Below are 13,692 nucleotides of genomic sequence, written 5' to 3' on the forward strand. Positions count from 1 at the left end.
TTTTAAAGGTGTGATGTGTTATGGAGGCTTTAAAAATTCTTTTACCTCTAAGAGACAAATATCGAACTATTTACAGATGAAATAAGATTATCTGTTACTTAATTTAAAATAATCTGGTGGGGGCTGTGAGGTAAGCTGGGGGAAAAATAGATGTGATAAGACTGGCAATATACTTGTAATTTAAAAAGCTGAATAACTGACATATATGGTTCATAATCCTAATTTCTCTAGTTATTAGTTATGTTTAAAAATTTCCACAATAAAAAATTTTCAAATACAATGTCAAAAGGAGAGAAAAAAATTAAACAGCTAGATAGAGCCTAGAACTAATCAATACATATGCAATAACAAAATTGGTCATGAACTTACTCTAATTAGAAGTCACAGATCATTTCAAAAAGCAGAGAAATTTGTAATGGTATAGAGTGGCTTGGTTGTCAGTTATGCCACTAAGTCCCTTGGAAAGCTATAGTCATGTTCCAACATCATGGCATGATAGCTGGATGGTAAGGGCTTGAGAAAAGGGAAACATACTACAGTACTCTGCTATAACGGCCATTTCTGTGTAACTCTCTCCTCTCAAATGTGTGTCGTGACAATGATTTGTTGCTCTTCATAAAATGTTATCTCGCATGTTCATTTAAAACAAAACAAAGGCCGGGCGCGGTGGCTCAAGCCTGTAATCCCAGCACTTTGGGAGGCCGAGACGGGCGGATCACGAGGTCAGGAGATCGAGACCATCCTGGCTAACATGGTGAAACCCCGTCTCTACTAAAAATACACAAAAAAAAAAACTAGCCGGGCGTGCTGGCGGGCGCCTGTAGTCCCAGCTACTCGGGAGGCTGAGGCAGGAGAATGGCGGGAACCCGGGAGGCGGAGCTTGCAGTGAGCTGAGATCTGGCCACTGCACTCCAGCCCGGGCAACAGAGCGAGACTCCGTCTCAAAAAAAAAAAAAAAAAAAAAAACAAAACAAAAAAAAAACAAACCAGAACAGAATTATGGCTCTGAGTATAGCCTGGCCAAGCAGATAACAAGTAGCTGACTTTAACATATAATTCTGAAAAATATCATGAAGCAACAGTTTACAATCCCTGCTATCATTATGTAACAAGCATACCTGACTGTTTCAGTTTACATAAGCTTTGGCCTAAGCGCCTCAAAACTCTCACATCTTAGCTGTGTTAAAGCTGATATCCACATGATTTTCTTACAGAAGAACAACTTTCTAGGTTTTATGTTCCATATTTATATACTATCCTAAATAAACATATATATGCATTTTAGCTACCTGTTAATGTAAAACATTCCAAGGAAAACTATACATTTGGAAGCTAATACTACTGCTTTTCGTAGACCAAGTCAACAATTTTTTTTAAAAGAAGACACATACTCTAAGTCAGGCAGTGGCTGATCAAAGTCATGAAATTCTTCAGGTAAAGTAATGGCATTATAAGCTGCTTCCCGATTTTCCTCAGGCAGGTCAACAACACCTAGAAAAGAAATGCTAAGCTTGAATATCCAGCTACCCATAAATTATCTAGGGATTAGAGAGAGATAAGTAGGTATAATTTCCTAAGTTTATATTCTAATAGAAAGGTTGATAACATATGCAAAATACCTTGAAGCACAAGTATTTCTCTTTTACCATGCTCATAAATCGTATTCCTTGCTTTAGGAAAAAGTCAAAGCACTAATTATGCATTAAGCTCATAAATGTTTAAACAGACACATCAACGAATAACCAGTAATAGTTTCCTAATTAAACATGATATTTATGAGGGTGGAAAAAGAATGACTGCAAAAGAGTACCTTAAATGTTAAAAGGAGCTGGTTATTATAGAGAAAGAATTACACAATTTTAATTTTCTTTATATTTTTCCTATATTTTTCAAGTTGTCTATAATAAATATGCCTTACTTTGAAAGACAAAAAGCATGTTATTTAGATAAAATGTGCTTATTGGTCACATGTTAAGTATTGTAGTCTTTTCCTAAATATTTTACTTTTAAATAAAATCTTAGATCTCAAACATTTTACTGTTCAAATATTGACATAAACTGAAGTATCCTCAGTAGAAACTGTTTAAGGTGTTTCTACTATACACATTATTTTCGTTAGAATAAAAATTTCATCAATGCTTTTTAAAAATTATAGAAAGATATGTGAATTTAAATATTAATTATCTACTTAGATGGTGGTGTGGTTGACAGACTCCAGTTTTATAACCGATTATTACCTAAAACAAAACAACAAAAAACTACAAAGAATATTTACTTAGGAAAAAAAGTTTAAAATCCTAAAATTGTCTTTTCTGAGCTATATTTTAAAAAATCATTACATAACAATTAGTTTTCAACATTTCAACCTCTTGATGACTCAGTCATGTAAGCTGCTGAAGAAAGTATTAAAAAGGCAGCTCCAAAGGAAGAACAAAAAAGGGAGTGAGCTCCATTACCTCACAGGGAGAAGAGATGCAAGTAGGTTTCCTCCCTTGAAGCACTGCCTCCCCAAGCCCTGCACTATCTTTGAAGGGTTCCTTGTATTGCAATTATAATAAAGCAAGTAGATTTAGAAAATGCGTTTAGCTAAGTAACACAAAAAAAAACAAGACAAACTCCAAAGTAAAAAAAATAAAAAAAACAAGTTCAACAATACCTGGCCGAAAAGCCATCTTTATCTTAATGAATGCTTCATTACAGTCTGCAAGAAGGTATTTGGCTTTCCTGTGATAGATTCGAACTACTCCCAGTAAGAGATGTCCTGATGTCCGTAATGCCATTTTCACCTATGAATAAAACATTAATCATATTTCAAAACCTGCATTTCGTGCTATTTATAGTCTATTTTATCTTTTTCCTTTCAAGTTGCCTTATAATCATGAACATTTCTCACTGTCCTTATCTATAAATTCCCTGAAAATTGAATATCCTGAAAAGACACAGTGAGTGGTAATTCATGAATTAACACAAATATGAAGGAAGCTAGGAAGCAAGCACTAAACCATTCCATGAATTGTGTCATTAGCACATTAAGGAGCACGTAACACTTTTGGTTGCCAGACCAGAGCCATTGTTTCTTGCTGGCTAAGTCAATTCTGATTTTGTTTGAGAAGCAAATGTCCCCCACATTGACAGATGTCTCATTCCTCTCTACTAATACCTGTTCATGAGTGGGCATGAAACAGTCAGTTGAGTAATAGGTGAAGTATGCCAGAGAGTTTCCGAGAAAGATTTTCCCCCAAAAAGAACATCTCTCTCTTCCTTCCCTCTTTCCTGCTTTGTGAATAGGTAGGGCTTGCTTGGTGCTTCATGCGGTCACCCTGTAAACCACAATGCTAAAGTATGAGGACAAGAAGCCAACACTCTAAGGATGGAGAATCCTTGGATGACATAATCAAGCTGCTGAACCAATCTCAGATCTCCCTGTTTCCAAAATTTTAGTTAATTAAGTCTGTTATTTCCCTTATTGTTTAAGTTACTTTTTACTAAGTTTCCATTAATTGGAAAGCATACTAATTGATAAAGAACAATAGTAGCCATAGCCTTTCACCAGAAAATATACTCCCAACCATTTTTCAAGGCAGATCTTGATCAACATTAATATGGGCTACAGTAGGTAGAAAAGCAGTAGTTGATAAAATAATGAGACAAGACTCCATCTAAACACAAGTATTCACAATTACTCTAGCAATAAGGAAAATTTCCTGAAAGAACAAGGCAATATGAACTCAAACACCCCCACTTTCCCAAACCATGCCATAAAACGCAACAAGTTCTAAGGTAACAAGAAAACCTTTTAAACATTTGCTTAATGTTTCAATTATGCTTAGTTTATTGTTATTTGTAAAAGAAAATATTGTATTTTAAATTTTATGTGTATTCTCTATAGCACTCTAGGACCCTGCTTATGACACTCAGGTTCTGTATTTGTGAGCATTTTATGTGACTTACAGCATAAAGGATGATGTCTATGGCCATACATTTTTAGACATCTGAAATTATACCAAATGTGTGATCAGATTCAGAATGTATCAGATGATGAATCCCTAATTTAAAAAAAATTTCAAATTAAAATGTTGCTCCTAATGGAAAAACAGAATCTGTTATGTGGTGCTATAAAATTTAAAATTAATATTGACTGAACCTTCACCTAAGAACGGAGGAGGGAAAAAAACCTGTGCTAACTATTATCTTATGTAGCACTAGCAACTTTCAAAAAGTGGTGTTTGGGCAAAAGCTTTCTTTCTGGATTAGTCTGGTTCAGAGTTTAGCCTAGCAGTAGGTAAAATGAGGTATGGTATATGTTTTTCAGCCAGTGTGTGTTAAAGTGTAAACATAAATATAATAAAGATTTCAGGCTACATATTCTGGGAAGGTTCTGCAAAGGGGGCCAGTGGCTCTCCCAGTGGGGGAGTGGAAGAGAGAAGAGAAAAAGAGTATGCAAGCTCGCAGTTGCAAATGAGCCACATGTGACACTTATGCTAAACAACTAAACCAACATTTTCATAACACGAACTGCACACCAAAGCAAACATTAGAAATTTCAGGCCAGTTCAGTCTGTGGAAATATCTTTACATCTTGTTACCAGATAGATAAAAGCTCAATCAGAAAAGGTTTAAAAAATTCTAAGTAAGAGAAATCACTTTCTCTCATAAACACATTACAATCTTTTACATTATTCTTGAACTGTCTGCTTTCATTTGTGGCTGTTCGTGTATATGTTCATTATCAGATTGTCTCATACTCTTTTGTAGTGTCCCCACCCTAAAGGGGCACAAAGTACTCGGTACATATCATGAAAAAATCTGTTATCCTTTTAAGCTGAACACTCGATACTTGCTTACGGATGTTAAAGATTAGCCACACATATACTTTCCAGAAAAGAGTACAATTTCTACCTTTTCCATTAACTTATCCCAGTAAGCATACCTATTTAAAAAAAATAGAAAATACCAATGTTCTCATACAATTTGACCAGCACTGCAAACTGGTACAATCTCACCAGAACAAACTGTTAGTATGTATCAGAAATCTCAAAAACATGTACATCACTTGGCCTATCAATTACAATGCTAAAAATAAATCTTAAGAAACACTTAAGGGTGTGAACAAACATTTAACACGAAATGTTTACTAAATGGCTAGTCTTTAAAAAGAAAACAAAACAACCTGTAATCCTACCACCTAGGAAATCTGTAATAATCTTTTGATATGCCTTCTAGGCTTTCCTGTGTACATGTACACAAGTTTTCTTTGTGTATATACATAAAAACTAACATAACGATTGTTAGAAGGCTGCATCCAGGAAATAGAGCAAAACTTAGGAAAGGCACAGATTTCTCATAAACACCCCCTTCCTCACACACAGATAATCTTACCCACAATTGACACCTCTCATCAGTGTAGCATTTATTAAAATTGATAAACTTATAACACATCATTACCAAAAGTCCGTAGTTCACAACAGGGTTCACGCTCAGTGTTATACATTCTACGAGTTTGGACAAATGTAAATGACATTTGTTAAGCATTATACTATCAAGTAAAACAGTTTTACTGCTCTAAAAATAATCGTCTGTGCTCTGCCTACTCAACCCTCCATTCTCTCCCCAACTTCCCATCTTTTTACTGTCTCATTTGTATAGTTTTGGCTTTTCCAGAATGTCCTACAGCTGCAATCACATAATATATAGCCTTTTTAGATTGGCTTATTTTACTAAGTAATATGCATTTACAGCACTTCTACCTCTTTTTTTTTTTTTTTTTTTTTTTTGATACAGGGTCTCAAATAAAAGCTCCTCTAAGGAACAGATCAGTAAACAATATTTGGGCACTGCCCTGACTGATGCTTATTTGCCATTCAAAATAGGCAAATCAAAATATCAGTGCATATAGAGATTTTTTTAAAGAAAAAGAGAATCACACCGTAATCATATCAAATTTATCTAGAGGTGATAAGGACTTCACATAATAAAAACTCCAAAAGATTTTCCTTGCCCTCCAATGCACCTACCTAAAAAACTGTTTTAGAAGTTCTATTTTCACATATCAATAAAAAATCAACAAAGTGAATAAAAATGTCAACATCAAACATACCTTTGGTGAGATGATACTCTCCACGCTGCTCTCTAAATTACACTCAAACACATGGGCTTTGGTTAGCTTCTTATCCCAATGGGCCGCTAGCCAAATTTTGGCCAGCGGCCCTCTTTTACTGAGAACAAAATGTGCGTAGAACATTGTTCTGGTTGGCTATGAAAATAGAAGAAAACCTAAGGGGAAAAACAGTTAATGTAAATATCATCTGACAATTGAAATACTTATTAAGACATAAGAAATCTAAAATTTTTCTTCACTAATATAAAAACTATAAAAGGCCTGAGTAAATGTTTAATATGTATTTTAAAAACAACAGATTAAACACAAATCTATTGTTTTAATTTTGAGAGAAGAAAAAAAAAAAAGACCCCAAAATACTAAGAGCTGAAAGTAAAAGGGCCAAGAGTCAAATTGCTTTCATGCCTTGTTTCATTTCTATCATGACTGACAGTAGAAATAGTCTGTTTACTGGCCAGAAGTTAGAGAATATATTTTTCATAGCAAGAAAAGAAAATCTATGAAGAAAGATACTCAGATACAGGTATCAATCTGTGGAAATTTCTATTTTTAGAATCCCATTAAAAATCGTGATTCCGGGATAAATTATCTCTAAAATTGCTACTACACAAAAAGTACTGTACTAAGCATTTCACATTCCACCAAGCAAAGCTAAGCAGGTGGGCTGGCCCCATTTTACAGGTGGGTAGTTTAGAAAAATCGAGGTTCAAAACACGTAAGGAATTATATATATAGTTTTCTTAACTCAAGAACTTACAAAGCATTTGTCTACTTATAATTTAAATATGAAATCAGGGACAATGGTACAGCAGAAGATTTATCTTATGACTGAAAGTCTTGGAATCACAAATATGTTACTGACATTTTACTTTCCTTCAGCACTCTAATGTATTAAGAAAGGCAGCCTGCAAATCCCAGTTCAGAAGAGTATATCAGCTGCATGAATTTCCAGATTTAAAACAAATCTATTAATTTTTTTCTAAAATGTCCACGACTAGAAAACGATATATGCCTTGCTTTACAGAAACAAAAATCAAGTACATGTACAATACATAAAAAGTACTTTAAAATTTTAATTTGAAATAGTCACAGGGAGTTATACAGATAGTGGGCCCCGTGTAATAGTTTCTCCCAATGGTGACATCTTAAATAACTACAATATAGTATCAAAACCAGGGCACTGACATTGGTTCAATATGTCTATAGACTTTTATAACAGTTTATCACATGTGCAAATTTGTAGAATCACTACTGCAAAAAGATACATAGTTATTCCATCACTATAAAACTCTTCACATTCATCCCTCTCTTCCTGCCATTCCTAAGTCTTGACAAGCACCATTTCTAATTTCTAATTCTACGTTTCTAATTTTGTCACTGTTTTTCTTTTAAGAGATGGGGTCTCATTTTGTCTGCCAGGATGGAGTGCAGTGATGTGATCATAGCTCACTGCAGCCTTGAACTCCTACGCTCAAGCAATCCTCCTGCCTTAGCCTCTCAAGTACTTGGAACTACAGGTATAAGTCACCACACTGGACTTAATTTTGTTGTTTTGAGAAAGTTATATAAATGAATCATATACTATGTGACTTTCTGAAATGGCTTTTTGGATCTAGCACAATGCTTCTGTGATCCAAGCTATTATATTTATCAATAGTATATTCCCTTTAACTGTTGGACAGCATTTCATGAGATGCATATACCACCATATGCTTGGACATTCACCTACTGAAGGACATTTAGTTGTTTCCCAGTTTTTGGCTATTACAAATAAAGCTGCTATAAATATTCATGTACATATTTTTGGTGAACGTTAAGTTTTCATTTCTCTAGGACAACTGTCCCGAAGTGTGACTGCTGACAAGTATCGTGTTTGTTTAGTTTTTAAAGAAATTTTAATACAGTTATCAAAATAAGTGAGTTTTTTTACATTTATAGACAAGATCATCAAATTTATATGGAAAAGAAAATAAACTAAAAAAGCTAAAACTATTTTTTTTTAAAGTGAGAAAAATTAGTCTATTTGATTTCAAGACTTACTGCATAGCTATAATACTCAAGATTGGTATTGGCAGAGGAAACACAGTCAATGGAACAGAACTGAGAACCCAGAAATAGCCTGCACAACTAAGTTCAACTGATTTTTTTTTTTTTTTTTTTTACCAAGATGCAAAAGCTATCTAATGGAGAAATGATAGATTTTTCAACAAACGGTGCTGGAGTGATTAAATACGATCTGAAGGCCAGAAAACATGCACGCATGTACACACGCACGCACACACACGCACGCACACACACGCACACACACGCACGTACCCCCAACAAAACAAAAATGGCAAGACAAAAACCCTCCACCTAAATCTCACACATTATATAAAAATTCAAAACAGACAAAACTTTTAAAAAATGGCAGGGGGAACCTTCAGTATCTAAAGCTTGGTAAAAATTTTGACACAACACCAAAAACACAACCCATGAAAGAAAAGTTCTTGCTCAATAAACTCGCCTTTATCAAATTACACTTCTGCTCTACGAGAGAAATGCAAAGACAAACTATAGACTAGGGAAAATATTTGCAAACCACCCATCTGACTAGAACTCAGATACAGAATATGTAAAGAATTCTCAAAACTTCAGGGGTAAAAAGAAAAAAAAATCCAATTAGAAAGTAAGCAAAGAGGCCAGGCATGCTGGCTCATGCCTGTAATCCCAGCACTTTGGCAGGCCAAGACAGGCAGATCACTTGAGGCCAGGAGTTCAAGACCAGTCAGGGCAATCTAATCTGGCAAAACCCCGTCTCTACTAAAAAACACAGAAATTAGCCACATGTGGTGGCATGTACCCATAATCCCAGCTACTCAGGTGGCTGAAGCAGGAGAATTGCTTGAACTCAGGCTGCGGAGATTGCAGTGAGCTGAGAAAGCGACACTGCATTCCAGCCTGGGTGACACAGCAAGACTGTCTAAAAACAAAAAAAAAAAGTGAGCCAAAGAAGAGAAATTTCACAGAAAAAGTTTACTGATGACAAATAAGAACATGAGACGTTCACTTATCCTAGGCATTTGAGAAATACCAATTAAGACCAAAAATGTTATCACCACACACTTAATATAAGAGCTAAATTAAAAAATAGTGGCAACATCAAATGCTGGCAAAGACAGAGAAGTTGGATCTCTTACACCGCAGGTGGGACTAAAATCTCTTTTGAATTAGCTTTTTTCTAAAAGACACAGAGTAACTGTTTTTCATGTTTTCAGAGTCTGTAAATCTTAAAATGAGAATTTTGCTTACTGTACTTTCAATTAAAAATGTGCCAATTCTTTCCAATGATGTAGAGAAAATATATTTTAGTTAAGCATATCACAGGCAACAGATTTCTTACATGTCAAAAATATTTGGGAGGGTGGGGGGCTGTGGTGCAAGACTAATGCAGTCAGGTTTGCTTCATCTCCATTTCCATCACTTAACAGTAAAAAGCCTTGAAATTCTCATTCTCTCAATCTAATGTTCCCAAAGGATTATTAATTCATACCAAAAAAAATTTTCTCTCAAAGGAAAAACAGGCTTTGTCAACTGTCTAATGTTGTAAACTCTTCCTCCTAAATTTGGAGTTAAGGAAGGAAGAAATTGGGTAGGCGTGGTGGCTCCCACCTGTCATCCCAGCACTTTGGGAGGCCAAGGTAAGAGGATTGCTTGAGGGCAGGAGTGCCAGACCACCCTGGTCAATATAGCAAGACTGTTTTTATTGAAAAAAAAAAAAAAAAAATGAAGAAATACTATGTTCTACACTAAGAACTCAGACAAAATACTCTTAACGTACGAGCATTAACTAATAACACCTAAAAGGTGCTTTATTTGCCATTTAGTATTTTACAGATTAAAACACGCTTCCCATACTGGAAGAGAGCCTCCTATGTTTCAAATCAGTGCCTACTTCAAGTCTTAAAATGTTCTAACAAAACTTAAGCTGCTCTTACTGTGTTATAAAATCTACAGAACTTCATAGAAATCCAACATGGCAGCGTTTTCTGAGAAATATAATCGCTGTTGTACAGGACAAGCCCCAAGTTCCACTACGGAAGCAAGCAACTGTATCCTAAACAAAAAACTCCCTAATACTAAGCTTCTAGAATACTATCTGTTGCAGGACAATTACTAAATATGTGCTTAATGAATAAGTAAATAAGATCCACCAAGTGATCTCATAATTGACATATGTAAAAAATTTTAGACGTTTTAAAAATTAAAACTACTGGCATTTTTAACAGGTGTCAGTAGCTCATGGCCAGCACTTCAGCTGCTGGTCAGAGCACCGTGCCTAAAATATCCCAGCTATGCAGAGGCAGAGATTCCTAAATAGATGTCTGTTTGGCATAGGATGGGGCTAAGGAAGGCAGAGCGATGCTAAAATTAATGTGGGAAACAATTAGCAAGAGGAAATCACTCTAATAGCCAAAGGAAGCCAAAGGAGCAGTGGTGGATCGACTCCTGGTGTGTATCTGAATAAGGAGAAAGTGTAATTATAATTGCCTTTTAAGCCAATTTTTTTTTCCTTGATAACACCAAACTTTACCCAATCTTTTAAAAAGTCGATTAATCTCTTCAGGTTTTGAAGATTCTATATTCTGCTAAATCCTTTATGAAAACCCTGTGCAGAAAATCTGCATTTGATACCAGAGCACAACTTAGCATTTCATGATTTGAGAATCATTTTTTTCTAAAGCGGCAACATTTTTTTTCAATTGATCCTAAAAAATTAAAATCTGATGTGAAACAGCAGAAAGACTGCTATTTTAGAACATATTCAAGAATGCAAAAAATGGCAATTTAAGACTGTTTCAAAGAATCAGTCAAACTGAGGCTCATGCTTCTAGGATAGTATGTCATTACCAAAATTTCACTCATTACAAAGCATGGCAGGACAGTGGTTGTGTAAATTGGTACTGTCCTCTCTGAAGGACAATATGACAACACTTTATAAAAATTTCACTTACACTTTCTAGCCAAAAATTGCACTTTCAGTAATCAATACAAAAGATATACTTGGAGATGCATATTACTAAAGACAAAACCAAAAATCCAAACACCAAAAAACCCCAAAAAAACTTACTAAAGCACTACGTGTTTTACGTATCCAACCTCTTCATGACTGTCCTACAGAAGTAAATATTGGCCCATTTTACAAATGGAGAAAACAGATGAAGATAAGTAAATGTCACTAGTATTTAATGGAAGTGGAACTTGAACTTCAGAATCCACACTTCTAAGTACAACACTATGCTGCCTTGCCAGAGCAGAATAGAACATTCGAAATAACCTACTTGGCCATCAATAAATGATATGAAAAATTAATATACCCAAACAACGGAATACAGTCCGTCCTCCTTATCCATGGCTTCTGCATCCATGGACTAAACCAACCCAGGATCAAAAATTGTTGGCGGGGGGGAGGAGACAAAAAATAATGCAAATAAAAAACTATAACAACTATATTAACTATTAACATAGCATTTACATTGTAATATTATAAATAGAGATGATTTGAAGTATATGGGATGTGAGTAGGTTACACGCAAATACTACACTATTTCATATAAGGGACTTGGGCATTCGTGGTTTTGGTCCTGGAACCAATTCCCCTTTAATATCAAGGGACGATTGTACAATACAGCTTTAAACAGGAATACAACATTTCGGCTAACATGGAAAATCTCCAGGTTAAGTGCAGAAAAGTTGGAGTTTTAAAAAAGAATGCTCTTTCTCTATATATTTACGAGTTCTTGAATAAGCTTAAAATATCTGTGATGTACACACGAAACTGGTGATACTTGGTTACCTCTGGAAAGTAGGTATGCTGGGCAAGCGAGACCTACCTTTTTGTACTGTTTATGCGCACACACACATATATTTTAATTCGGGACATACATGTACACCACCTATTCAAAGTAAAAACTATTTCAGAAGTAAAGACATAATCCTGCTATTGTCATTAACTAGCAGGTTAAGCTGCCTAACCTTTATGCAGTTCAGTTTCCCTACTATAAAAACCTGAAAGGTTGAAATCTGGTGATTTACCTAATCTTTGAAAACATCAATACCTAACTCAGATCAGAATGGAGCTACCTCTGCAGGGGAGTGGTGGGAAGGATCTCAGAAGGTATTTCTAACCCTGCACACTAGAACTCCATTTTGGTTCTAACATTCTTTGACTAAAGGTTTTACAATCAGACAGCCGTAGGTTCAAATTCAGCTACCTCTTTGCTTAGTTGTTCTGTAACGGTGAATAAGTTATTTCTCAACTATAAAGTAGGATAATACTCACCGAAAAGGATTATGAAAATTAAATACAAGGGAACACCTAACATAGTGCCACTGCTGATGCAAAGAGTAACTGAAGACAATCTTGCAGCAAAACATTAACCAGCTAGTATAATCATGCCTAACAACTCTGGTATGACATTTAAACTAAAAGCACAACTTTTATTCCTCAAGAATTAGAAAATTTCCATTCTGTACCAAACGTAAAAGAGTTTCTCAGAATTTGTATGTTTCACAAAATAATAATTAACCAGAAATTATCTTTTGTAATCCCGACTTGTGTATAAAAAGCACTATATCTATTAGTTATGCACTGCTGTCACCTGAACTATACAAACTGTTAACTTATTTGAAGATTAGATACGGCGTATGTCCTCATCAACGCCTTTCCAAAAATAATTGGTTGCCTCCGACATTAACAAAGGTATTTAATGACTTCACGATTTCAGAAACCTTCTCCTGCCTGTCTCCAAAATCCTACAGACTCGCACAGCCCGCTGGCATTTACACCCAATTTAAGAAAATAGAAATTTTTGCCTGAAAACCAATTACTCTTCTAACCAGTATAATGACAGCAAAGATTAACTTTCCCTTGCAAAAAGAAGCCGATAAACACAAGCCTTTCCCAGAAACCCTTCACACAAACGCTTTTTTTTTTCACGCTGAAGACACTGACAAATCAGAGTGACCAAGTAAATCCCCCAACGTTTCCCTCTTACAAATTTGAAGAAGGCCGCTAAGTCTGGCAGCACAACCCGACAGTGTCACTCCACACTATCAGAGCGGATCATTCGCAAAAAGCCTTTTTCAGCGACGAAAAGGGCATCAAGCATTTATCAGAAACACACACTTCCCCAGAGAGTCTCTACAACACCCGATATCCTTAATCACTTTAAAGAATGACTGGAAAAGTTGAAGGGAAAACCAATTATGCAAATTTCCTTGGAATAAGAAGCAACTTCCCTCCGTCGCTTTTTCCACGGGTCGGGGCAATATTTAGCATTCCCAACGTAAAAATTATCTTTTTAAAAAAGGAGGGCAGCAGCAGTCACTGGCTGAGGGACACCCACCGACCTCCCCCCCACCGCCCGCCCCACCAGGTCCGCACGTTCTTGAGCCCCGCACCCGAGTTTGGCGGAAGGTTGCTGCTCCCGAGGCTGGCACTGCGGACGCCGGGCCCGCCACCGCCTCCTCCCAGACAGCCATTTTTACCCGCGGAGTAGGCGGCCCGGTCCCCAGAGCGGGCTCGTTCAAAC

General features: G+C 35.9%; 1 protein-coding gene across 1 annotated transcript in view; it reads right to left on the reverse strand.

Moving 5' to 3' along the window:
* The window catches only part of RAD21 (RAD21 cohesin complex component), a 29,662-nt gene that overhangs the window by 15,350 nt on the left and 620 nt on the right, over positions 1–13,692 (reverse strand). The window contains exons 2-4 of the mRNA XM_010386876.1: positions 6,098–6,273; positions 2,657–2,786; positions 1,392–1,491 (exon numbers count right to left, since the gene is read on the reverse strand). Of these exons, the coding sequence (XP_010385178.1) occupies positions 1,392–1,491; positions 2,657–2,786; positions 6,098–6,241 (374 nt within the window). The 5' untranslated portion in view covers positions 6,242–6,273. The remainder of the gene's footprint in view (positions 1–1,391; positions 1,492–2,656; positions 2,787–6,097; positions 6,274–13,692) is intronic.

The sequence above is a fragment of the Rhinopithecus roxellana genome, chromosome 9 (assembly GCF_007565055.1).
Source record: "Rhinopithecus roxellana isolate Shanxi Qingling chromosome 9, ASM756505v1, whole genome shotgun sequence".
Taxonomy (NCBI): domain Eukaryota; kingdom Metazoa; phylum Chordata; class Mammalia; order Primates; family Cercopithecidae; genus Rhinopithecus; species Rhinopithecus roxellana.